General features: G+C 36.8%; 5 protein-coding genes and 1 long non-coding RNA gene across 11 annotated transcripts; 4 read left to right on the top strand and 2 right to left on the bottom strand.

The window, feature by feature from the left end:
* Window positions 1-663: 663 nt before the first annotated feature.
* Window positions 664-2,525, top strand: LOC140965763 (peroxiredoxin-2B). Its single transcript, XM_073425933.1, has 3 exons — window positions 664-910; window positions 999-1,078; window positions 2,134-2,525. The coding sequence occupies exons 1-3, from the start codon at window positions 756-758 to the stop codon at window positions 2,385-2,387; spliced, it is 489 nt and encodes a 162-aa protein (XP_073282034.1). The 5' UTR covers window positions 664-755; the 3' UTR covers window positions 2,388-2,525.
* Window positions 2,526-3,477: 952 nt separating this feature from the next.
* Window positions 3,478-6,142, top strand: LOC140965748 (rac-like GTP-binding protein ARAC7). 2 transcript variants are annotated; one of them, XM_073425909.1, is made up of 8 exons: window positions 3,478-3,870; window positions 4,354-4,441; window positions 4,603-4,712; window positions 4,976-5,039; window positions 5,279-5,343; window positions 5,427-5,492; window positions 5,608-5,717; window positions 5,872-6,142. In XM_073425909.1, exons 1-8 carry the CDS (start codon window positions 3,772-3,774, stop codon window positions 5,900-5,902), a joined length of 633 nt encoding a protein of 210 aa, XP_073282010.1. In that variant the 5' UTR covers window positions 3,478-3,771; the 3' UTR covers window positions 5,903-6,142. The 2 variants fall into 2 exon arrangements, with proteins under 2 accessions (XP_073282010.1, XP_073282009.1); XM_073425908.1 differs by having other exon boundaries at window positions 5,869-6,142.
* A 1,808-nt stretch (window positions 6,143-7,950) lies between these two features.
* Window positions 7,951-10,251, top strand: LOC140965760 (cyclin-dependent kinase F-1-like). The gene is made up of 2 exons (XM_073425929.1): window positions 7,951-8,539; window positions 9,083-10,251. The coding sequence occupies exons 1-2, from the start codon at window positions 8,033-8,035 to the stop codon at window positions 9,998-10,000; spliced, it is 1,425 nt and encodes a 474-aa protein (XP_073282030.1). The 5' UTR covers window positions 7,951-8,032; the 3' UTR covers window positions 10,001-10,251.
* A 1,509-nt stretch (window positions 10,252-11,760) lies between these two features.
* On the bottom strand, window positions 11,761-16,575 carry LOC140965745 (probable plastidic glucose transporter 2). 2 transcript variants are annotated; one of them, XM_073425902.1, is made up of 14 exons: window positions 16,381-16,575; window positions 16,186-16,286; window positions 15,794-15,905; window positions 15,631-15,698; window positions 15,416-15,548; window positions 14,322-14,421; window positions 14,113-14,225; window positions 13,899-13,992; window positions 13,478-13,631; window positions 13,203-13,346; window positions 13,036-13,109; window positions 12,709-12,797; window positions 12,240-12,354; window positions 11,761-12,068 (listed from the first exon to the last, which is right to left on the bottom strand). In XM_073425902.1, the coding sequence occupies exons 2-14, from the start codon at window positions 16,199-16,201 to the stop codon at window positions 11,886-11,888; spliced, it is 1,395 nt and encodes a 464-aa protein (XP_073282003.1). In that variant the 5' UTR covers window positions 16,202-16,286; window positions 16,381-16,575; the 3' UTR covers window positions 11,761-11,885. The 2 variants fall into 2 exon arrangements, with proteins under 2 accessions (XP_073282003.1, XP_073282004.1); XM_073425903.1 differs by lacking the exon at window positions 16,186-16,286 and having other exon boundaries at window positions 16,318-16,497.
* A 55-nt stretch (window positions 16,576-16,630) lies between these two features.
* Window positions 16,631-20,876, top strand: LOC140965746 (uncharacterized). Of its 4 annotated transcripts, none has more exons than XM_073425904.1 (3): window positions 16,631-16,892; window positions 19,642-19,945; window positions 20,082-20,876. In XM_073425904.1, exons 1-3 carry the CDS (start codon window positions 16,721-16,723, stop codon window positions 20,668-20,670), a joined length of 1,065 nt encoding a protein of 354 aa, XP_073282005.1. In that variant the 5' UTR covers window positions 16,631-16,720; the 3' UTR covers window positions 20,671-20,876. The 4 variants fall into 4 exon arrangements, with proteins under 4 accessions (XP_073282005.1, XP_073282007.1, XP_073282006.1 ...); XM_073425906.1 differs by having other exon boundaries at window positions 16,698-16,892; window positions 18,479-19,945; XM_073425905.1 differs by having other exon boundaries at window positions 16,716-16,889.
* Window positions 18,114-18,479, bottom strand: LOC140965749 (uncharacterized). The gene is made up of 2 exons (XR_012173140.1): window positions 18,235-18,479; window positions 18,114-18,145 (listed from the first exon to the last, which is right to left on the bottom strand). It is a non-coding gene; the product is annotated as an uncharacterized lncRNA (long non-coding RNA).
* Window positions 20,877-21,099: the final 223 nt, after the last annotated feature.

Genomic DNA, 21,099 nt, shown 5'->3' with positions numbered 1-21,099 from the left:
GCACTCTCGAACTTTTTTTTATTTCCAGGATTTTTAAATAATATTTTTTTATTAATTAATAATCAGTTTCAAAGGCAACTAATCGACTGTCTCGAGAGTTCTTCTACTTTATTTATCGACTATTATGTTCATATTTAGAACATTGCAGACATACAAAGGTCTATGTTTTTGTGAGAATTTTTTATGTGACAATTGCTGTGACCAAATTTTAGTCTTTAAATTATCAATTTAGGATGTCAGTTTTTATTAAAATATGAGATATTCACATGTTTAATAGTATTAAGATACGAAGAAAATTACTCAAAGATAGACTAGTCCCATTTTTTTTTATTTTCGTGCTTCTATTATCTGCGTATGCTTAAATTAATAAATTTAGAAGATTTTTATTTAAAAATAATTTTCTTATCTCTATTTAACCAAATATTTGCATAATATATATAAATAAATTATAAAGTCCCAAATTTGAAAAAAATATCATATTGAAAACTCAATTATATTATTAACCTTCTCAACTAAAAATAATAATAAATAAGTTAGAATTATAGACGCCGTTAGGACAACGCTTAACGATAATAATTAGGGGCGGACGCCAAAACTCTATCAAATCCACCGCAGAAATTTCATTTCGCGTCCACGCACACTTCGTATTTTGCACCCTATATATTTCCGGTAAAATCTGTCCAGTCCAGAACGAAGCGACGCAGTCAGACTATTACTGCATTTGAAGCATCGAGATAATAGCTGCAGCGAAATCCATGGCTCCTATAGCAGTTGGTGACGTCATCCCCGACGGAACACTGTCGTACTTCGACGAAGAGGATCAGCTCCAAAGCGTGTCAATCCACTCCCTCGCCGCCGGTAAGAAGGTCATTATCTTCGCTGTTCCTGGTGCTTTCACCCCTACTTGCAGGTAATCATTAGCTTCTGCCCCTCGATTTTGAGATTTTTTTCATCTTGTTTGGTGGATTGTTTGTGATTTTGGAGCTAAATTGTTGCAGCATGAAGCATGTGCCAGGTTTCATTGAGAAATCGGACGAGCTGAAATCGAAGGGTGTTGATGAAATCCTGTGCATCAGTGGTATGTGTAGTATACAGCTGTGTTTTTTTCTTTGATTTTTGCCACATGTTTGTGCTTTTTCCTGGTTAGGATTTTTCCCGTTATTGGTGGTTTGAATTCGCAGCGATTGGGCGTAGAAATTAAAGTGTTTTACTTTATAAGCCTATTGCCAAAAATTAAAGGGGCCGGGAGAGAACCATTGCCAACCTTTTGTGTGGTCTTATATTTCCAAACGTGTTTTCCTTATATTGGCTCCAAGGGGCTGATGATTATGATACACTTGATTGAGATTGATCAGTGTCATGTTTGATTTTTATGATTATATCACTTGAGGGGTTATTTTGTTGAGGGCCAATGACCAGTTTATGGTTACTTTGACATGTACTATATCGATTATATGCCGACATTATTTCCATAATTATTCATATAGCATTTTTAGTATTTTTATGGTTGATACATCTTTTTTATTACATATTTTGTTCTAGTTTTCCCTCAACCAATTTGCGTAGAAGGAAAGTGGATGCGAGATAAAGAATGCAGGGCATGAGTCTTTAACATGTTTCTTCTTTTTTTTTTAAAAAAAAAAATGATTGCGATCTACTTGGATTGGATAGTGCCTTGAACTTCCAGTACTCGAGGCCTATCAAGAAGCAGGATAGGCCTTGAGTGAAGTTTCAGTAGTGACTTTTTTTCAAAGCGGCTGATAGAAACAGTTCTAAAAGATTGGTTCAATAATAATCTTATTATTTTTATTTCTTGAAGGATACAATGGTGAGAATCACATGTTGGCAAATTACTGTGGCATTTAGTCAAAAAATAAAATTCGTGATATTGCCTACATGGTTGGCTGAATCACACACATTTCTATTCAAAGATAAATGTATTTGTGGGAAATGAAGAGGGAAACATGATATGTTTTGGTATAATGTATTGTGCTAATGATCAAATTTGGATTTAAAAATATATATGATTGAATCAGGGAAATATGAAAGTGCAGTGAAAACAAATTTTTGGGAAATAATTTGAAAATAATAGTGACTTGGAAGTTTACCATATATTGTGACTCTTATTTGCAGTGAACGACCCATTCGTCATGAAGGCATGGGCAAAGACTTACCCCGACAACAAGCATGTCAAGTTTCTTGCTGATGGATCGGGGAAATACACTATTTCACTTGGCCTTGAACTTGACCTCTCTGAGAAAGGACTCGGAACCAGGTCGAGGAGGTTTGCCCTGTTGGTGGAGGACCTCAAGGTCACCATCGCTAATGTCGAGTCTGGTGGGGAGTTTACCATCTCTAGCGCTGAAGATATCCTTAAGGCTCTGTAATTGTGCATCATTGCCTGTCTGTCGCTTGGATTTTCATTATTTTTCTTCCCCTGTATACCTCTATAATGGCTTCGTTTCTAAACTTGTCTTCTGTGAGATGTCGGATTACTAGATTCTAATAAATGAGAATTTTGCTCACTTTTGTGTTTTACTTTGTTCCAAAGTTCATTTTCAATTTTCAGGGTATTTTTTGTACATTTTTGAATCAAGATAAATCACATGTTTGATTAGTAGTCCAAGTATTACTGAATAACTGGTAACTTTGCTATCCTGAAGGCTGAGAATTCTTGTAAAGCCAAGCCAAACATATTTCTTGTAGTATAAGTTATATAGACATTAAAAATATATTTAAATCTATGAATTTTCAAAATCTTTATATCCAAACACAAACTTACCAAATAACGTCAACATTATCTAAATACAATACAATTTCAAGTCTACTTATCTGGAAATATTAAGGTTACTTCTACTTGAGATGATTGACATTAGATATAACTATTAATCTTAATTAATCCAATGTTTACTCACAAAATAATTTTGTTTGAACTCGAAGACCTGTTAATAATTGGATTTGACATAATTTCTATTCTTTTGAAAATTACCCAATATAATTATTTCATATTTTCACAAGACTATCATACTCTTCTTTATATATTAGCTTTTGTTAAAGCATAAAATAGTTTAACTCTCTAAAAAAAATTGGAAACTTGAACTGAAATATAAAATTTTAAGCATAACTCAACATTTATTGAGTAACTAACGTCAATTTGCTATTAAGAAGCTAAACGATGCATCATTTAATTACATTATTTCAAATCTTTAAACGTAATAGACATACCGTTGCCGTTTTTGAATTAAAAGGACATAATATTTAATTCCAATGGACACTTGGACATCAAAGATCCGCCATATTTGGAGACAAGCATGGAATAAAAAGATGTCAACTGTTCAATTAATTTCAACGTTAAACCCAAAGGGCACTTGGAGCCGTTCAAAAACAGGGCCCCTTTCTAGATTTGAAAACTAAATCCCTCTTGGATTTCAAAATTTATTGAGCTGTTATTGTTCAAAAAATGTCAGTCCACCATTCTCTCTCTTTCTCTCTCACACACACTGCGCACACTGTGTCTCTTTGTTTTTTAATGTCATTTCTTGGAACTACAGAGTTTGCAATAGAGGCCTCTCTTTCTATATCCACCTCTTTGTTCTTGTCCCCTGCATTTTTTTTAATTAAAAATCTACTTCTCTTTTGAGTGTATCTTTTTTTTTTTCCTGTCCATCTTTGCTACAAGAATCCCTTTTTATTTTTGTAACTTAGTTTGCTCTGAAATTTGAGTTCTTGTAGCGAAAGGGCTACATTGTGGAAGCTCAAGATTCAAGGAGAATGAGTGCCTCAAAGTTTATCAAATGTGTGACAGTGGGAGATGGAGCTGTGGGGAAGACCTGCATGCTCATATGTTACACCAGCAACAAGTTCCCTACTGTTAGTTTTGTCCTTTATCATCTCTCAGCTTCAATCTCGTTTCTTGATTTTCTTGTGCTGCCCTCTGTAAAGATTTGATTTTTTTGAAGCATTAACGCTAGTGTGTTCTTTGTAGTTTGCTATTTCTGCGAATAATCTTGGGTTTTCTTAGCACGGGATTGGAGTTACTTTAGTTTCTTAACCCGACAACGTCCAAGCTGTCTTGGTTTTATACAGTGTTTCGACTTCACCCAAAACATTTGAATCGAAATTCATATATTTTAAATTCTTCTATTCAAATGAACCTAAGGTCATAATTCCTAGGGTTTTGTCGAAAATGCTGTTTCCTTCTATAATTTTATTTTTTTGAGGTTTACTAATTCCTTGATATTGTGATTTTTATCTTTCTTTACTCTGCTCACCTCAGTTATATTCCCTCTCTCTCTCTCTCGCGCGTGCGCGCACACACACACACACACTAATCTCAGTCTTCCTTTTTGACAGGATTATATTCCAACAGTATTTGACAATTTTAGTGCTAATGTGGCTGTAGATGGCAGCATTGTCAACTTAGGGCTGTGGGATACCGCAGGTATTATTTTCACATAGCAAATGCAAGATTTTAAGGAAATTATGAGTATGATTAGAATGTTCTGAATTTTTAAATTAAAGGGTTGAATAGACAGATTGTCCTATTTTTAGCTTCTTCCAAGTGTAATATTTTTTATTTGTTTTTGTTTCTTTAAACAAAAGGTCAAGAAGATTATAGCAGGTTGAGGCCGCTGAGTTATAGAGGTGCTGACATTTTTGTATTAGCTTTCTCTTTAATCAGTAAGGCAAGCTATGAAAATGTCCTCAAGAAGGTAAAGGATTTTACTGTTATGGATTATTCTTCTACCATTTTGGCTGTGGCCTGTGCTGTGTCTTTTCCTTTAACTTTATGTTTTCCACTTTATAAAGTGGAATACTACTTTCATTTTAGCAAACACATAAAGGAAGATCGATTAACTCATTTCGAAAACAAAGTTGTTCGTACTTATATCTCATTATAAAAGAATACTCTGGCTTGTTTCCGTCTCATTTTTCTTGATTGATTGGTAACATTTTGTTTTGATTCTTATTATAGTGGATGCCTGAACTTCGTCGATTCGCACCAAATGTTCCAATTGTACTTGTTGGAACTAAGCTAGGTATGCCACCTTGAATTTACAATTTATTCATGTGAATTCGCATGATACGTAATGTAGGACCAAGGCTTGTATTCATGTAAACAACATTATAACAGATGATTACCTCACGACTCAATATTGTCGGTAACAATCAAACGACTGGTTCAGTTGTTGTGGCAGACAGGTAGTCATATAGAATCGGAAGGGTAATTTTCGCTTCACAACCCATAATCTTGACTTAGTGTTTGTTTCTACTACAGATCTTCGGGAAGACGGAGGATATCTAACCGATCACATGGGATCTAATATCATTACAAATGCCCAAGTATGTGTTTTCTTGCCTTTCTTCTTATCTGGTTTTCTGGTTTCCGAATCGACATTATAGTTTCCAAAATGGTCAATTTCCAGGGGGAAGAACTGAGGAAGCAAATTGGTGCTGCGGCTTACATAGAATGCAGCTCAAAGACTCAGCAGGTTAGCTACACATGCCTACGTCGCACAAAATATTCTCGGTCGTTATTCATTATACAAATAGTCCGATGGCAAAGATTTCTTCCTCAAAAGCTAATATTCTCGATGTGTCTGCCAGAATGTGAAAGCTGTATTTGATACTGCAATTAAGGTTGTGCTTCAACCTCCTCGGAGAAAGGAAACGCCAAGGAAGAAACGGCACCGGAATAATAATGGTTGCTCAATTGTGTAAGCATCAGTTTCTCGTTTGTGATCAGAATTGTTAGTTATGTGGTATGTGGTGGTGTTACAGTAAATTTTTTACCTGTCTACACATTCAGCATCATTCGACCAACTATTCTTTCAATCTTCTGAACTGTTTCTCGTTTGTTTTCTGCAGAAGGGGTATCGTCTGTTGTGGCTCTGTTGCTTAGGGAAGTGGCGAACTTGTAATTTATTCGCTCAAACATAAGTTGTTGCTGAAGGGAGGAAGCCAGCCAGTTCTCTATAGAAACCTTAAGAACCTGCTTGATGTATGTTGTTGGAATTCTAACGATGATGTAATGTTAAAGAATGTTGTATTAGACTGATATTCATGTTTAGGTTCACGAATTATGGATCATGTAATTTCATACTTTTCAAGAATCAAAATCTAAGATGATTTCCTTTTTTGATGACTTAGATTTTATTATGTATTTGTGATTAAGAAACCGAGGGATGAGCAAATATTATGTATCATATGCATGTCAGTGGTTGTCTACCATTAAATAACTTGTCACCGACCTTTTGATCATCTGACACCCAGATAATATGAGTTAAGAAATCCAAATACTTTGATCTAAACATGATCCCAAACAAGTCGAATGCGTTCGAAAAAATCTAAAGGCAAACCTAAATGTAATACCAAATTTTAAATTTGAGAAACTCAAATTAAAACTTTTATTTCCTATATAAACATAAAACTAAAAAATGCAGTTTCTTAGCATTTTATTTTAAAGAAAATATATTTTTTTCCTACGGCTATAAATGTCAAAACCGTCCGGTATGTCATCTACCATCGTTTTTCATAATCCAAAACCAGTGGACATTCAACATCGGCCAATCTATGAAACTCGTCTCGATGCAGATATTACTGAAATCAAGGATCAGAAAGAGTGTCCATATGTTTCCCACAAATGTCAGCTATAAATGAAAGATTCAGAGTAACAAGACTTACAGGATATACTACTGCTGAATGATCAAGTCAAAGCAATTAGGTAACCACTAGCACCCAGCCCACAGTTGCATCACAGAATTCCGATAACTCAAGCATATAAAGCTAACGAAGTCTGGTCGTCATGTCTCTAGTACGTAGTATTCCTTGGTCCAGACAGGAACCGTATGCGTTAGAGTTCCCGACACAAAGGTTATCAGAAATGTAATTGCGGCATAAGCATGACACCTCCACACATGCTTGCTTTGTCTCATTCAATGAAACCGAGTAGCCCAAATTGGATGCCTGTTGCTGCATTATTAAAGGTTGTAGTTTTTAACAGTGGTGAAAATATATTGAGGTCCCATTTGTTCTCGTGAAACTAAGATAATATTTCAAGACATCACAAATAGTTTATAATTATATTATATTATGCTTATATTCCTCTGCACTTGTATTATTAATCAAGAATGGCACGAGGAAAGGAGCAATTGTGTATGAGTAAGATTTCGGAGGAGTGTATTGGGAAACAAGAGAACATGGAAATCGTTTGAAAGAATTCTTACCGCTTTCTTTAGTGTGCCATTACACAGGCTGCAAGAACGTATGATGCAGCGAGGGCCCAAAAAGGAATCCATTTTAACGTGCTGTTTTTACCTAGGTCACGCCCATTGAAACTTCAAGCAATGTTATCTGTACTATTATTCTATATATAAGCATATAGTTTCCATAATGCACAAGGGAAAAAAATATTATTGTAAAGTATTCATATATTGGGACGTTGGAGACAAAACACACGTGAAGATGACAATATATGTCACACATCAAACAAGATTTTATGTTAAAGAATCCATATGCACCGGGAATATTCATTTCAAGAACTACAAGATAGTGAAATCAATCCATACAAATAAATTTTTAAGAGATAAAATGGAGCAACGGCATCCACTAATTAAACAAATACCAAAGGGCCACCGATTGTTCTTCTATCATCAATTATTAAGGTGGGGTATGATAATATTATTATTTTGATATGATTTGGTCGTACTGATAAGAAGTTTTGACTTGATATATTATAAATATATATTTTTAATAATATATATATATATATTACATATTAATTTATATTGTAAATTTAATATAATATCAAAGTGACTACGAGATTATAAGATCTAAAATATAATTTAGATTAAAAAAATTAAATAATTCTTTGTAAAATATAAGTGGGATTTTTTTCCATAAATGAATGATCATATTTATGGGCTTTCAGTTCTTGGCCCAATGTCGTTCTCTGTTAGTTCGCCAGCACGGTTTGGGCTCATAGCACGATCTAAGATTGTCCGTCCTCTCTTACAAAATCACAGACCAACCGATGATGAGCAGAATGGAGTATTCCCAGCCTCAATCGAAGAGCTGGAGCATTCACAGCAGGCGTGAAATCACCTCTAAGTACGAGATATTAGAGCGCGTGGGATCCGGTGCTTATTCCGATGTCTACAAAGCTCGCCGCCGTTCTGATTCGATAACCGTCGCACTCAAAGAGGTGCACGATTACCAAGCCGCTTTTCGCGAGATAGAGGCCCTTCAGACACTCCATAATTGCCCCAATATAGTCCTTTTGCACGAATACTTCTGGAGCGACGAAGAAGATGCTGTTTTGGTGCTCGAGTATTTACCCACTGATTTGGGGGCCGTGATTAAGGCCGGAAAGAAGGAGTGGGAGGATGGGATCAGCGTCGGGGAGGTGAAGCGATGGATGGTTCAGATTCTACAAGGAGTCGACGCGTCTCACCGCAATTGTGTTGTACACAGGGATCTGAAGCCTTCTAATTTGTTGATTTCTGATGACGGGGTTCTCAAGATTGCCGATTTTGGTCAGGTATGATCAATATTACTCCATTTTTCTTCTTTCTGCTCCTTTCCTTTCGTTGGGTATGTGCCTTTTGTGGATTTGGTGATACAATATCTTCCCCTGGAGCTGGATTCTTGTCTTGCATGTGTTGATAAACTCAAGTCGCAAAACGTTCAGGTTTACTTTCTTGGTCCCTTGAATTATGTTTATTGATATTTCTATTTGAGAAGTATGCTCCTGTATTTTTTACTCTCTGGTTTGTGCAAGAGCTTGAGATAGGTAGATAGACTGGCTTTTAGACCATAATTTCACCTAATTGTGTTGTGCTTGTACGCGCGCGTATTGCTTTAGATATATGTATGGATTTTGAAACATTATCCACAAGTGCGTAATTGAAGGCATGGCCGGCAGAGTGGCTCTTTATACTTTTGCATTCTCAAATTTTTGTTGAACAGAAATATCAAGACTCAGAAGTACCATGTTCTTGAGCTTCTACTGTATCTATGGATTCACTTTATTGATGGCATTTAAATTCCTCAGGCACTAATCATCTTTTATATATCTGTTCAGGCGAGGATACTTCTTGCTCCTGGATTTACTGCTGACGATGGACATATTCAATCTCACGAGCAGCCACAATCACTTCAAGAAACTGTAGCTCAACCAGCTGAAGTTGTTCCTGTACTAGGTGGTCAGTTGGTACACGAGCATAAAGGACTGAATGTTGAAGAATGTGATGCGGAGCCAGACGAGCTAAGAGCTAAATACACTCCTAGTGATATTGATAAAGACAGCGTGTCCCATGATGGAGCTGCTTCTTGTCTTGCCACATGTGCCACCAGTGATATCGAAGATCCTTTCCAGTATTCTCATTCTTATGAAGCTGAGGATGATGCCGATGATGGGAACGGCTCCCTTACATCTTGTGTTGGAACTCGATGGTTTAGAGCCCCCGAGCTACTTTATGGATCAACAAATTATGGGCTAGAAATTGATCTCTGGTCGGTCGGATGTATTTTTTCAGAGCTTTTGACTTTGGAACCACTTTTTCCGGGAAGTTCTGATATCGACCAACTGGGAAAGATTTTTAGTGTTTTAGGCAACATATCGGAAGAAGTTTGGCCTGGTTGTGGGGAACTTCCTGATTACAAAATAATTTCATTTGGGAAAGTAGAGAAGCCAATTGGTCTGGAATCTTTGATGCGTAATCGATCTTCCGATGAAATTCTTCTTGTCAAAAAGCTGCTCTGTTTTGATCCTGTAAATAGAGCTACTGCCATGGAATTGCTTCATGACAACTATCTAAATGAAGAACCTTTACCAGTGCCATTGTCTGATTTAAGGATCCCCCCGAAACAATGGAATCAGGATGAGGACTTGTCCGTTGAATCGAACGACTACAAGGATTTTGATTCAGATTCAGATTCAGATTTTGGCACCTCAACCATTACCACTTGTGAGAATGGCTTCTCGATCCGGTTTTCTTGAGTCGAGCAGCAATGGCTCATCTTGAATTTGTAGAGTTGTGAGTTCCTGATTCTTGAGCATTTTGGATTCTTAAAGTTTGAAAACAATAGTTAGCCAAAAATCGTGCCCAGAACTTTCAAGAGTTATCTGGTTACTCCAATCAAGTTATTTATATTTTCTTGAGGTGTTAATTGTGTCCCTACAGGAAGATACAAGGATGTACTTCAATATGGAATGCCTTCATTTGCTAATGGAAAACTGTTTTCCCGTTATCTTTTTGCTTGCTTATTCGTTTCTTTTACGTTTAGCATTCAAGCTTTCTCCAGATGATTCCATTCGTTGATTTTTTGGCCTCTTTCTGTTTAATCCCTCTTTAGGTAAAAGGATCGCTGGATCATGGTCTGAAATCTTACTCAATGTGATGAAACCAAAATGATTGAACTTTAGGGGCTCAAATAAATGTCTTTTACATCTATATATATTAGGAGCGCGCAAAAGCCGATTCTAGCTCCACTCGAGAAACAAACATCTCGGTGTTAAAACTTGATGGAGCTGAGCAAAAAGCTTGACTGGCTTGCGAAATTCAGTCATTAGCAAACATCTCGTTAGAGATGCATTAATTAGAAGTCTTGCAACGGAGTGTCATTGACATGCAATTCATATATTACGGGCAACACTGGGACCAAGATACCTACTTCGTTGTAATTGTAATTTTAACTAAGAATTTTATTCATGAGAATATATCTAATACTAGATGGCTTCATTCCGATTACCTGGGAAGCATCTGTGGCCTTTCCAAGTAAGAATTAGCTATAAACCTCCGTAAGTTCACCAAGAACCAGCTCTTGAAAAAAACGTTAATTTAACGATGGTATTTCAAATTCCGTCACTAAGAAATTGTCGCTAAATTGAATTTTCCGACAGTTTTTTTTAAACTTTGGGCAAAATTAGTGATGGTTTTGAAACCGTCGTTAAAATTTGTGACGACTGTGATATTCCGTCGTAATATTGGCCACATAATATTAAAACCTAATATTGACGGAATATCACAATCGTCACATGAAAAATCATCGCTGATTGCGAAGAAAATTTTTAAATTAAATTCCGTCACAATTTCAGATTTTGAAAATCAGATTCAAATTAGCTAATCATTTACATATAACCTTATTTCTTCATTTTTTTCAACGATTTCACCATTTATCTCTATTATATATATGCATATGTTTTGGAAATATATAGATAGATGCATGTGTTAGTTATATATATGTTGTATAAAACTTTAATATGTGTGCTAGATGTGTATATGCGTCTTANATATGAAAAAAACATGTTTGATGTGTGAACTTAAAAAGTTTAGAAGTTGAGGACCAAATCTACAAAATTTAAAAAATCACAAGTTATAATAATTAAAAAACATGAAATTTGGCGAAAAAGTAATAACTCGCTTATATAAGAGAGAAATGACGAAAATCGCTAAAAAAATGAAAGAGAAGATAGTATATAGAAGCGATTAACTATGGTTTTTATTTGAATTTGATTTTCAAAATTCAAAATTGTGACAAAATTTAATTTAAAAATTTCATCGGAAGAAGAAAAAAAAAATTCGTATAATATTTTACTGTATGTGACAACTCCCATATTTTCTTTTGAAACGCGACTCTTCGCTTTTCTTTATGGTTTTTTTGGCTCTTCTATTCTATCCTCACCGCAGCGTGGTGGAGCATATATATTTCCCCTGATCCAGCCATGCAAAGGGCTGTGCTCAATAAAGTGAACGGCAATTGGTGAGTTTCGAATCAACCTTTAGTAACCAAAACAAAGCTGTGAAATATTTTTATTTTTGCAAGATTCTCAAAAATCTTCCGAACTAAACGAGGTCTGGAATTTCACGCTAAATAAGATGTAACTAATCTCGAGGAAGAAGAGCTATCTCAATTTCTTGAAGCGATTTTCCTTTCGTTTCCATCACGTTTTGTTTTACGACCACCACTGCAAGAAAGCAGCATGCACAAAACATCGAATACACCCATTGAGGCCCCACTTGGTCAAGCAATTGCAGGAACATCAAGCCGACCATAAAATTTAACACCTGAGAAGTGGCACGCGATCAATACGATGAATATAACATGCTGATGCTATGGTAACCACTATTTACTTGTTACCGCAGAATGATTGAAGAACCAAAAATGTGATTAGCTAGTAACCATTCATACGTTTATCTGCCAATGAATTAGATGAAGATTGAAAACAAGTATATTACCCAGTGCACCGACATACAGAATGCCATGGCTTTGGCCCTTATCCGATTGGGAAATATTTCTGTGAGCAAGAGGGCAGGTACTGGACCAGCTCCGATGGCAAACATCAATACAAACCTGCACCAAATGAAACACCAGCCTCAATACCAAATTTTAATATATTAATCAACTTGTTCATCCGTCACTCGCTCTCACTGATATGTTTGATTAATTTCAAATCTAAAATATGACCGATATGTACAGGGTTTAGTCAACTCAGGTGTCCAGTGAGTACAAGTAAATCCCGTTTCACACTTGGTAAAATAACATCAAACGGAAAGAAAAGGAAATGCTAACCAAATCTCAATTGAAACATCATAGTCTAGAGATAGATATGTACAGTCAAGGATTTGGTGTTCAAGATTTGAAAGTACGGAAAAGATGGGTAGATAAGCAGCCAAACTAAAGAAAATGGAGAAACAGTGTACTTACAGCAACATCCCAGTCAGGTATAAATAAAAAACATTGGGACTCGACACAGACAAATTTGCAGCAAGAACTTGCAGAGCCATTGACATGCCCTGAAGAGAAGAAAAGAGCGAATGCATGGTTAATGAATGCTAATGTTAAAAGACTAAAGTTTGTTATACAAGTTAAATCAAGCTATTCATAACACGTAAAAGATATGAAAGAACGTGAAACAAGAAGTCGACATTTCACTCAATTACAGGTTCTCAATGGATTGTAGTACATAAAGACATGCATGAATCCCGCAAGTTTCCTAATAAAAACCTTTATCAAGCACAGTCAATAGACTACCATGCTAAAGAAGCTGCAAATGAGGAGGACCTTCCTTCCGATTTTGTCCATCAATAACAATGCAACAGCACAACCTGGAAAAGTTCAATCGAGTAAAAAAACGAGACACAATGAGCAAGATAATATCATGTAAGATATCTTGAATTCTGTGATAAATAAATACTCACCTATCAAATTTGCAATCCCCACAAATACACTTGCCAGGTTTGAGGAAACTCCTGCTCGTCTAAACACACTTGAAGAGAAATAAAACACGGCATTTATTCCAGAAAGCTGTTGTAAAGCAAATAGTGTTGATCCAAGAAAAACAACTGCAAAAGTACAGAGTAAAAAGCAAGCACTGGCCACCAGGTGAAGTAAAAAGTTGATAGCTGGGAGCAGAGGACACAAAGGATGATTTACCACTAAACAATGAATATCAAACAAAAAAAATTAAATCTACCTCTTGAATGCCGACCATAGAGCAATTCTACAAGCTTCACAGAAGTAATTTCACCCCCTTTCTCTAACTTTGACAGTTCTGCCATTGCAGCTTTAGCATGTGTACTTCCGAGAAGCTTCTCAAGTTCAGCTTCAGCTTCGATATTTCTTCCTTGCTAACACATCAAAGAAAATGCAAGCATTTTTATTTTGTGGCAGACTCATCACAGTGATAAATGTAATAATCTATAATGTGCCCCATTCTTTGTTCAAAACATATGCCTTCAGTATCACAAAATTGTGAAAATAATGTGTCATCAACACCTTTTCAGTTTCAGTTGAACATGGGAAAGAGTAGTGTTAAATCAAAATAAACCACAGTGGATTTGGGAACACCAAGAAGTTTCTCAATTGACGGCAAAAATGTGTGAACAATTGATAACCTTGTACAGCCAATATGGAGATTCAACACAAAACACCATAGAAAGAGCAAGGATCGCAGCTGGAATTGTAGATATCCAGAAGCAAATGCGCCACCTGAACAAGAACATAGTCAAATGCTTGTGCATTAGCTTAGGCATGATTACCTTTTATCTTTCAGTTGACATATAATCATCTCGTTCAATTTCAGCTCTCATCTCAGTAAAATATGCTTACCAGCCAAATATAGTTTTGACTGGAAACCCAATCAACAGAGCTCCCATCAACCCAAGACCTGATCCTATCTGAATCATGCTCCCATACGTGCCCCTCAAATGAGCAGGTGATATCTACTTGAAAAGTGAAAGTGACGAGGTAGTTAAGAACCAATCACATGTTTTCTAAAGAGAAAAAATAGATAAGAAACAATTTGATAGATACTATACCTCTGTCACATAAAGTGATGCAACTGGGGGACCCACGCCTAAACCGGTACCGACCAAAAGCCTACCCAGAAGCATTCCAACCAAGCTTTTAGATGTTGCACTGGAAACAAGATATTACCACTTTTTCAGAGTCGAAGAGAAAATGGAAAGGTGCAACAGGAGTAATGTATGAAATCTCCATAGTACTCAAAAACAAGTTAGCATGTTCTTATGTAATAGTAACCAAATCCTTCATCTATTTCCCACTGGGTATTAGAAAATGGAAAGGTGCACCACCCAGTTACATTTTCTTTGTTACGTAGTTTCACAAGCTTCCTTTGATCACTTTATAATCGAAACAATTCAGAATACTCTCATGCAAAGACTTTCAGGACATTTATCTTAATACTCAATGCATCTCAAGTAACTTGTTAGTACCTCAAAAATCTTTAACAAGGAAAAAAGAACTTTTAACGCAAAGCCCATGCTCTCTTGAAGGAGGATACTATTTGAACGAAGGATATGGTTAGGCTGCAATAAGGCATCGAGATTATATAAAAAATATCGAATGACTTAAAAAGCTATTCATTTAGTCAGGTCCCAACACCAACCACCAACAAAAACAGATAGATATCTTAAGTTATATCTGTGCCCCAAAAATCATTATCCTTTTGGCCTACAACTGAAGATGCTGTAAATTGAAAATATTTTTGAAGTTAGGTAATTATTTAATAGTTACATGAATAGTCCAAAAGAGAGGAAAAAACACCAGAAACAAAAATATTGAGAGAGTAATAACAAAACGTGGAATAAATAGGTCTGGAGGGTTAATTCTAGTTCCACTAAGCCTTATTATTAGCATACTTGTGAAAAAAACTGTAGGAGTAGAAATCCCCATCTACAACCAGCAGCATGTAGATAGATATGTCCACTAGGAAAAAACAATCCTAATTAAAAATAAAATATTATGTTCCATCCTGAAACGACCAAGAAAATACAAATGCCTCATCCCTCACCCAACAAAAAGCATGTGATAAAGGCACAAGGATGAAACATCAGATTTATCATTCACGGAATCCATTTATGTGTTACAAAGCAAAAGACTTTAAAGTTACCATATGGAAGCACCCAAAAGCATAGGCAATGCTGACAATTGTAAAGCCCTACAACGCCCAAATTCATCCGCAATCCGACCACTGATCAATGATCCAACAAAGGCACCAGCAAGACAAATACTAACCACCAATCCTGTGTCACAATATAGCATACAAATGACAGGATAATTCATATTAGTTTTTTAAGCAGTAAAAGAAATAGAAAGAGATCTAACCTTCTGCCATGGAATTCCCCACAAAACCAAGATCCGTCGAAATGCTTTCAAGTGGTTCATTTACAACTCTTAGAAGAGAGAAAAAAGATTTTAGTACGCCAAAAATTTGTCAGAACTTATACAAATAGTTGAATTAAATTAAGAATGTAACTTAAAAACTAACCCGAGATGATAGCCAAATAAGAAGGAAACTATAGTCGCTACAAGTACATGTGGAAAAGAAAGTTTCCACGGGGGTTTTGTAGCTTCCTTCTCCAAAGCACTCAGTACAAGCACTGAAAAGCACAAAAAAATCCCAATCACTTACGATCACCAGTGTTAGCACACTTAAAGAGCAATTATATACATAAACTGCAGCAAATTTGATATCATCCTTCAACATGAAATTATGGAATGACTAACAAACTAAGATGGCTAGTATTTTGAGTAATTTGCACTCACTTTCAGACCAACGGCCGAACAAATTTCGTGAAAATACCACATTATTACACACTTTTACTCAGTCCTGAGCTAGAACAAGGGAAAATTTGACAAAATCAGTTGAAGAAAGTTCACCTAAATCATCTTCCATGTCACCAGAGTGGAAACAATCGCTCAATATCCTTGCTCTCTAACTCAACCAAGTTTCCCAGGAATTAGAAATACTTCAATCCACACTGTCACAAAAATTAAATTCCATAGACTTACAAATACGATCTTAAAATACATCTCTCTTACTACAAATCAGATCCTAACTTTCTGCATACTCACGCCATTAAATTTCAGCCCCAGCACTTTTCAACTGGTGAGATAGCAAGGCCACTGCTATCACCCTTACAAATTTTCCGAAGCGTGAATCGCAACCGAGATGAGAAGGTGCTGGAGGAAACCGTACTGATTAAATTATAGCAGGTGTTGCTGTTAACATGCGCCAGGTGGAACAGGATTTCGCCACGAGTAACCGACAACGTAGCCGAAAAGAGTTTATTAATAAATTATTTTCCAAATAAAAATAAAAACATTAAATGACTGCCCGCCCTTATTATTGCTCGACACGTTCGATAATATTGTTTTTGCTTTCATATTACGCTGACACAAAACCTAGAGGGAAATGGGTTCCCGGGTAAAGGACCAAACGACGCCGCACCAGCCGCTGTTGAGCAGCCTCGTCGTACGTCCCGCCGGCAGCGAAGCCGGAGTTGGAGTCCGTGGTGCTGGGAGCGATTACGAGCCTGGAGAGGTTCGTCGCGACCTGCCTCGAAACTCTCGTCCTGGATATCGTGGTTCGCCTCTATCCTTTACGTTGCGATTTATTTGTTGGAAGATTTTAACACTTACTGTTTTTTTTTCTTGGATAATATCAAGGACTACCTTTGTGAATTTTACTTAATTTGGGGTTTTTACATTTAACGTCGATCAACTGGTTCATCCTTGTGTTTTGGATCTAAGATTATACGTCTAAGTTGAACCACATCTAGTATTATCTTTTAAAATTAATAAGCTATTGAAATCTGGGGAAAAGCAAAAGAAAGAAGATTACCTTTCGGGCTTCCCCCAAGGACTTCTAGTGCTAAGAAAAATACCGAGTAGTAGGAATCCTTCTGTTGATCACGCAATGGATATGAAGAGAGTTTTAAATTCCTGCATCTGAATAAAGTTCCAACAAAGAATTGTTGTAAGGTAGGCTGATTTCGAAGTTGATAAAACTTTAATTTAACCCAGTATCTCGAACCCAATTATTCATATTTTTAGGATTAGTATTTGATTGACCCAGCCTAAGATAGCACCAAGTCAATCAACCCCAATAAACCACTGTCAGCTGGAAGGACAAGTGTGTTGCTAGTGACATTTATGTCACCCGTGTCATGTAACGTCAATGGTCTTTCACTCTTTTGTGGTCCTCATGCCTATAGCCGCTTTCATTTTATAAGTAGATTACTTAGTTATGAAAGTCACAAGGTGCACACATGCCTTTGAGCCAGGGCACAAAGTAAGACGTGTACTTCATTGAAACGAGGCACATTTAATTCATAAGATCCGACATTTAGAAAAGAGCCAATGAATACTTTGATGTATTTTGAATTTGAGGTAGTTTGTTATATATATTGTATTCTTGACCTAAAGCTCCATGTTTTAATATGCTAGATGATAATACAAACTGCAGCCTCAGTCTATTAAATTCAATCTTTTCATTGATATGAGGTATTTTTCAAGTGAAAGTGTCAGGGTCATTGAGATTTTAATATTTTCAATCTCCATATATCTTCAACTAGAGTATTTCGTTTTAGTAGATTCTTGTTAAAGAAATTGAATTGTCTTTAGTTAACCTTCCTATCATACAACCTTGAAGTTATTTAGCTGTGGTTGCTTGGTATCCCCTATTTTCATAATCCTTCGAAAACAAGATTTCTTGCATGATTTGAGATATATTTAATTTTCTCTTGACTCTAAAACAGAGATCAAGACTAGCTTCTTTTGAAGATTATTTTTTATAAATAGCGAAGTTATGATGCCATGGTACCAAATACATTCAGTTCTGTATTGCCTATTTGGGAAAGATAAGTTTTATGCAAGTCTTAGAATAGATAGGAATAACTTGATACGGTACTTTGATATACATATTACTGGTTCACATGTTATTGATGACGTGAAATCTTTTCCACAGCTTGTTTTATCCTTCTATTCATGCACTTATTATGAACAGCTTCCATAATACTTTGATTGCTCATTGCCGTAGGCGGACTTTTTCTTAATGTGATTGATTGGTGTTTATAATATTGTGGCACTGTCACTGTCTTGTGTACTATTTCAAGAATTCTCACTTATGAAATGTTGACTGGCGAATGAGTTCTTCCATTGTTCTCTACAGCTGTGAATATTGCCATACAGGAATTTGGGTTATGATGAATGGCATTTTCGGCACCAGTGAAATGTTGGAATATGGTTTGGATTTTTTATGTTTAAGATGGTTCATATACGTGCCTGGGTAGATATATGTGAATTTAACTATTTGCATCAAATCAATGTGATATAAGGGTTATGTCCTGTTTTGAAGTTTGGATGGTTGTGATGCATGTGTTCTGGCTCGTTTTTTGATCAAGTGATGTTGATCGTCCGCAGTTTGAACTCATTTAGAGAAGGTTTTAGGTGCAATACTCCTATGACTTGTTAATGTAGACCATGCCTGGGGAGATGGCTGCATGGTGGTAACTGGTAGGATTCATGGTTAACTTAACAGTACATTTGAAAGTTTGGTCGCTGGTACATTGGTAGACTCCGATGCTTATGAGGGCTAGGGAATGAAATTGCACCACAAAGTGGGGATGAGTCCCTAAGTTTTGATTTTGCAGTTTTGAAACTATCGATGGGTGGTACTTGGTGGATTATGTCTATCATTGGGCTAGTAAATTGTGTTGGGATGTTCATCTGTTTGATTTATGGTCTGCTTGATCATGCATTCCGTATTTGTTTTTAATTTTGTTCCTCAGAAATAAGATGTTTGGACGGTTTTCAGAGGTGGTGTTGGGATGTGCACCAGGAGGTTTCTGTATGCACATGGAAGCGTGAAAGAATTTTGTGTTTGTATTTGGCTAGTGCATCATCCGAGTACCGGTTCAGTTATTATCAGTGGACGGGACCATTGTCTGACGTTTAGTGGTTGACAATGTAGTGGTTGCCATCCGATTTTAGTAATTAGCCAGTTGGTTCTCTAAGATCTGATACTTGTCTTCTGAGGTGTAGTCAATTCCATGCCAAGTTCCTTGTATTTTTCTTTACTTGTATTATCATCCACAGAGTTGAGAAGGTATATCAAGGGCAGTGATTTATTTGGTTTTACACTTCTGTTCCCTACTGTCCTAATCATCCTGACAAGCAGATGCTTCAACAAGGGGAATGTTTGTTGATGTGATTGAAATTTGTGCTTGGTATATCTGGGATTACCGAAATTGGCTTGCATTGGACACAATTCTTGGTGCCTGCTACTTACATAATTGGGTGCTTATGTGTTTGGGCTTCACTGGCTTTTTTCAGGTTATAGAATGCATGCAAGTTCTGTTTCTCCTCTGCATCATAGGGGCGCATATCGTAGCTATAGTCCAGGTTTTGAACGCTCCAGTGGTGCACCACGTAGTCGTGGATTTGGCAGTGGGAGAAATTCTAGTAGATATCGAGAGTCCTCACCCCCATATGGCCTTGTGAGGGATGGTGGCAGGTTTTCTGGTAGAGGTTATGACAGGTCTGGACATCGGCCTGGTCCATTCAGAGCTGAAGGTCTGCCTAGAAATAGTCCAAATGTGCGGCCAAGAGAAGGAGATTGGATTTGCTCAGATCCTTCGTGAGTACCTTACTTCTATCCATCTTCACTTGTGGTTTTTCACTTAATCTTTTGTGCATCTCATCTTGTTACTATGATGTTCTTAAATCATGCCAGCACTGTTTCAGTGCATGACATAGTTTATACCCTCTCTCAGGTGCAAAAACTTGAATTTTGCAAGGCGAGAGTTTTGTAACAACTGCAACAGGTTCCGCTACGCACAACCTGGTAGTCCCAGGAGGGGATATCCTGTCCCCCCATTTCCTCCTAGACAAGGTTTTCCTAGTCCCCCAAATCATTCCCCACGACTCATCATGAAAGGGAGCTATAAGTCCCTTACCCGTGATTGGCCAAGGCACGATCCTAGGGATTTTGGAGCTGCTAGACCCTCACCCAGAAATGAAGCCAGATATCCTGATCCACCTCCATTTCGAAGTGAGAGACGAGATTATTCTGAAGATGATTATAGTGACCGATACAAGTACGATAGACCACCAATGGTGCTAGACTGGGACCGCAGAGATCATGGTAGGGATGATTTCTTGAATGAGAGAGGCGGAGGTTATGGAAGGAGAGTATTGTCCCCGTCTCCAGAACCACCCTTGCTTCCTACTCGTGGCTGGGAGACTCTTATGAGAGAAAGAAGCCAATCTCCAGTTAGGGCACCTCGTAAAGAATTTCGGGCTGATATATACTTGAGCCGAGGGAGACATGACCGGCGGGGTGTCAGGGCGGAGGGGTTCTAGCTGACGCTCGCACACCTCACCCTGTGGCGGTATCATGATGTATGTTTTGTTTTGGTTTATTTAGAACCGTACCGACATACAAATTTGGTAAGAGTGACGTGTAATATTTTTTTTGGCCTTGCTGTATTCCATTGGTTCATTTAGACAAATTTACTGTTGTAAGTTTGGTTCTGCATGAAATGCCATTTTCGTGGTTAAAGTGTCAACTTGGATGTAAAAATACTTCAATCGTGATAACAGAGTATTTATGCAAATATATATTAAATTTTAAAAAAAATTATAATACCAAACGAAACCATAATAATGGCGAGTGGACAGTAATTCTTAAACCAATCGAAAATTGACGAAAACAAAATTTACTGTTTCTGATAAGAGGAGGCCCCATTTAATATGTAGGGGCTAAAATATTTTACGTCGAACAAGGCGAAA

The sequence above is a fragment of the Primulina huaijiensis genome, unplaced genomic scaffold (assembly GCF_012295235.1).
Source record: "Primulina huaijiensis isolate GDHJ02 unplaced genomic scaffold, ASM1229523v2 scaffold14171, whole genome shotgun sequence".
NCBI lineage: Eukaryota > Viridiplantae > Streptophyta > Magnoliopsida > Lamiales > Gesneriaceae > Primulina > Primulina huaijiensis.
Note: the sequence above shows the minus strand (reverse complement) of the source record. Positions and strands in the feature narration are given on the sequence as shown.

What these genes read in the sequence shown, in the direction of transcription:
- LOC140965763 (XM_073425933.1), top strand. Translation starts at nt 756, where the DNA reads ATGGCTCCTATAGCAGTTGGTGACGTCATCCCCGACGGAACACTGTCG. An exon ending in GCTTTCACCCCTACTTGCAG is followed by an intron (nt 911 to 998) that starts GTAATCATTAGC and finishes AAATTGTTGCAG; the next exon opens with CATGAAGCATGTGCCAGGTT. An exon ending in TGAAATCCTGTGCATCAGTG is followed by an intron (nt 1,079 to 2,133) that starts GTATGTGTAGTA and finishes TCTTATTTGCAG; the next exon opens with TGAACGACCCATTCGTCATG.
- LOC140965748 (XM_073425908.1), top strand. Translation starts at nt 3,772, where the DNA reads ATGAGTGCCTCAAAGTTTATCAAATGTGTGACAGTGGGAGATGGAGCT. An exon ending in AGGGCTGTGGGATACCGCAG is followed by an intron (nt 4,442 to 4,602) that starts GTATTATTTTCA and finishes TTTAAACAAAAG; the next exon opens with GTCAAGAAGATTATAGCAGG. An exon ending in ATGAAAATGTCCTCAAGAAG is followed by an intron (nt 4,713 to 4,975) that starts GTAAAGGATTTT and finishes TTCTTATTATAG; the next exon opens with TGGATGCCTGAACTTCGTCG.
- LOC140965760 (XM_073425929.1), top strand. Translation starts at nt 8,033, where the DNA reads ATGATGAGCAGAATGGAGTATTCCCAGCCTCAATCGAAGAGCTGGAGC. An exon ending in AGATTGCCGATTTTGGTCAG is followed by an intron (nt 8,540 to 9,082) that starts GTATGATCAATA and finishes ATATCTGTTCAG; the next exon opens with GCGAGGATACTTCTTGCTCC.
- LOC140965745 (XM_073425902.1), bottom strand. An exon ending in GTCAAAACTATATTTGGCTG is followed by an intron (nt 13,993 to 14,112) that starts GTAAGCATATTT and finishes GTTCTTGTTCAG; the next exon opens with GTGGCGCATTTGCTTCTGGA. An exon ending in CTATGGTCGGCATTCAAGAG is followed by an intron (nt 13,347 to 13,477) that starts GTAGATTTAATT and finishes GTACTTTTGCAG; the next exon opens with TTGTTTTTCTTGGATCAACA.
- LOC140965746 (XM_073425904.1), top strand. Translation starts at nt 16,721, where the DNA reads ATGGGTTCCCGGGTAAAGGACCAAACGACGCCGCACCAGCCGCTGTTG. An exon ending in CTCTCGTCCTGGATATCGTG is followed by an intron (nt 16,893 to 19,641) that starts GTTCGCCTCTAT and finishes GGCTTTTTTCAG; the next exon opens with GTTATAGAATGCATGCAAGT. An exon ending in TGGATTTGCTCAGATCCTTC is followed by an intron (nt 19,946 to 20,081) that starts GTGAGTACCTTA and finishes ACCCTCTCTCAG; the next exon opens with GTGCAAAAACTTGAATTTTG.